We start from the raw sequence: 3493 nt of genomic DNA on the forward strand, positions 1-3493 counted from the left end.
GGGTGTGTGTGTGTGTGTGTGTGTGTGTGTGTGTGTGTGTGTGTGTGTGTGTGTGTGGCAGTCAGAGACAGAGACAGAGAGAAAGGAGGACACACCCAGGTCAGAAAGTCGCCTGAGGAGCCGTGGCCCCAGCTGCCGGAGAGGGTGGCCATGGGAGAGACTTTCCCAAGGACTCTGTGGTGAGGTGGAGTCTAGTTGTTTTGAAGGTCCAACCGAATACCAAGCACAAAACTGCCAATAGATGCAACAGGAGTCGTTAGGGGTGGCCAGGCAAGATGCGAGGAGGGACACGGGAAGACAGATAGAAGGACACACACACCTGGGGAGTGGAGGATGTGGCCGGGATGCAGAGGAAAGTGGGTCACGGCCAAGGACCCCTGCACGCACAGTGACCAGTGGATAGATGGCCCCAATCCACCCTCATTCGTGGCAGCCCGTGGAGCCACCTCTGGTGGATCATGGGAACAACGCAGGCATTTCACACCCACTGGCCACCCCAGCTCTTATCAGGGGGTCCATGCCAGGGCTCCTACTGGGCAGCCAAATGGGTCCATTGTCACATTTAAAATAGCACCAGCAGCATGAAAGCACCAAAGTGGTTTGAAAATAGCTTTGTGTAGAAGGAAATGGGGAGCCCTCCTGTGGCTCTCCTTCCTGCTCCACCGGAGGCTCAGGTGGACACTTCCCCGGCGGGGGGGTGGGGGGGGACACATCCACAGGGCCCAAGAAGGAGGGCAGGAGGGGGCAGGCCTGGAGGGATTGCTTTGCACTTTGCAGGCTTCCCTGCAGGCCGGGTAGACTCCTGAAGCTGACCTGTCAGGAGCAAGGACTTTGGTGTCTTGGGTACAAGACCCAATTCTGCCCCAATCCTGGGCAAACTGAGTCTCAACATGCTCATTGATAAATGGGATCTCGGAGGGCTACGGTGAAGAATGTGCCTGGCCCAGGCCCACCCACAGCTAGCCTCTGAGAAAGGCGGCTGAATGCGGTCTCGCTAATCTACACAGGGAAGGACCCAGTGACAGTCTGGGGGACTCAGGGTTTGGAGTTAGAGAACTGAAGCCTAGAGACAGGGTCAGGCAGGAATCGCACGGTGCTGTGATCTGGGACGTGGTTGGACAGTTGCATGCGGGGGTGGCCCAGGGCTCCCAGCCTCCATGTCTTGACAGACAGTTCTTGGGTAGCCCTGGGGAGCTCAAAGCTCTGTGACATGGAACACTTGTCCTGAACCTCTGAAATGTCCCAAGTCCTAGGCCTAGGACTGCGGCTTCTTCCTAAGGATCAGACCCTCCGTAGAGCTGTGATGCCAGTGGAGGGGGCCTGGGCAGGGTGAGTTCCATTATCAAGGTCAAGAGCACAGGTCTGGAGTCAGACTGCCTGGATTAAAGTCCCTGATAAGCCACTTCCTAGACCTGTGACCTTGGGACAGACACTTAACATCTGAGCCTCAGTTCTCTCATCTGAACAATGGGGTAGAAACTGGGCCCACCTCATGCAGTTCTCGTGAGGGCCGAATCAGCTGATGTGGGGAAGGCCCTTAGCACAGTGCCAAGCACACCGGGAGCACTTTCAAGTGGTAGCTATGATTTGGTGCCTTTTCTCTGAGCACTGGGTTCACACCAGGTTAGCAAACTCACACAGGATGCCATACCCAGGCCTAAGGCCAACACGGCCCAGGAGGTGAGGTTACCAGGCAAAGCATGTGAGTGACATGGAAGGATGGCACGGGGCAAGTTGGGGCACTGGGAGCCAGGGTGGAGGTTGAGGCTGGCGGCTGGTGGGGAGTTCGAGGTCAGACGGGGAGAGCAGCTTGGGCCACGTCCTAGACTAGTCTGGGGGGTGGTGAGGCCAGCGTGTGGCCATCATTGCCTTAGGCTGCCACCAGGTGCTGCCCATTCCAGCCCCTCGGAGGCTAGAAGCCACCAGGAAAAACCCTGGTGCTGGGACCTTAAAGCCTAGCACCAACCTTCCCATTTCTGAGATACAAGCTCCCTATCAAATATGCCCTTTCATCATCTTATTGTTTTCAGCAGGAAACGATGAATGTTTTAACCCCCAGCCTCCTGCTGAGGATTTGGACGCCCTGCCTGGAAGCAAGCCCTTTCTGCATCACTAGCCTCTGTCTAGGGAAGATGACTACGGAGCTGGCTCCACTGCAGTTTCTGTAGAGCATTTTCAGTTTGCATTTCTTGCCATCTTTCGCTACTCTTGCCGGGGGATGGTTGCAGGAGCAGCTATAAATCTGGGGGTGAGCTGCCAGCCTCGGGAGGTTAGGGAGTGGAGTGGGTGGGGGTCCTCAGTAGCGATTGGCAATGAGCTTTATTCATGCCATTTTTGGATTTTTCCTTTGCCATGGCAGTTCTCTGGAGAGTAAAGCCATATAGCAAGATCGGAAGGATTGGAAAAAAACTTTTCCCTCCTCCTTGAAGCAGACTTGGGTGGGGGAAGGGAGAGGTCCGACCCCTCCTTGGGGTGGGGTAGGCAACGTCTTGCCATGGTCTGCAGGACAGGCCGGCACGGGGAAGCAAGCAATGGCCACACAAGCAGGCACAGATGCTCCAACTCACCACACGTCCAGGCATTCCAATGGCACCTTTGTCTCCCTGATGGAGGCAGAAACATACAGATGTGACTGGAGCCAGGCCAGCACGTGAAGGACCCCATGGCTAGCTACACACCCAAGACCTGGTTTGCATGGGCACTTGGGATGATTCCCAGGCGTCATGTGGGTGAACTCGCCCCTTTCAGTCCCACAGACTGTCTGGCTGCATCCTCGTCACGTGGAACTAGGCACGGAGCAGGGTGAATGAATGGCAGCTCCCATGTGACAGATGGGCGAATCACTTCCCTTGGTCTATCTCTGCCAGAGCTGGGGAGCAGCGCCCACGTCCTCCAGCTCCTCCCCAGGCCCTGTGTCTGCGAAGGCCACCAACAGAGTCCTGCCCCTCCTCACTGCCACACCCAGGCCCCACCCTGTCCCGCGCCAATAGTGGGTTCAGCCGCAACAGGAGTTTCAGCTGCTGAGAGGGAACTGCTTTGTTTTGCAGCCAGGGGTTACATCTTCTCACTCTGGAAATCTGCTTATTAAGTTTTGTTCCTCCCTCTTTTGGTAGAGAATATTTTTTTGCAATCATATAGGTGCAGACCCATAAAATCTGGGGTGGGGCTGTTTGCCAGGGGCCTGGAAGGATGGAAAACAACAGGGGCTGAAAATCAGACGGTGTTTGTCCCGGCAGGAGAGAGCTGGGTTTGTGGGTTCCCCTGAAGTGTGGGCATTTCTGGGGTGACTCTGTGTCTGCTGATCTCACTTAGGCAAAACGTCCCGAGGGATGGTTAGCATCCCAAGATGTATGTGGACGCACCAGGGAATAGCAACCAGCTCTGAATTAGGCTACTGTTACATGTACACTTGTCAAGGCCGAAGTGTCTTTAGTAAACCATTCAGACTTTGGGAAAGAGTGGCAGGGTTGCAGCAATACGTGGATATCTGTTT

At 55.5% G+C, this 3493-nt stretch overlaps 1 protein-coding gene across 4 annotated transcripts in view; it reads right to left on the bottom strand.

Moving 5' to 3' along the window:
• COL13A1 (collagen type XIII alpha 1 chain) overlaps positions 1 to 3493 on the bottom strand; it is a 278117-nt gene that overhangs the window by 73051 nt on the left and 201573 nt on the right. For 3 of the 4 annotated variants that reach the window (XM_024765521.1, XM_024765520.1, XM_024765522.1), the window contains exon 6: positions 2568 to 2603. The exons of the other annotated variant lie outside the window; for it this stretch is intronic. In XM_024765521.1, coding sequence (XP_024621289.1) covers positions 2568 to 2603 — 36 coding nt within the window. The remainder of the gene's footprint in view (positions 1 to 2567; positions 2604 to 3493) is intronic. 4 annotated transcript variants of the gene reach the window in all.

This window comes from Neophocaena asiaeorientalis, unplaced genomic scaffold (genome assembly GCF_003031525.2).
Source record: "Neophocaena asiaeorientalis asiaeorientalis breed wild unplaced genomic scaffold, Neophocaena_asiaeorientalis_V1.1 scaffold31, whole genome shotgun sequence".
Lineage (NCBI taxonomy): Eukaryota > Metazoa > Chordata > Mammalia > Artiodactyla > Phocoenidae > Neophocaena > Neophocaena asiaeorientalis.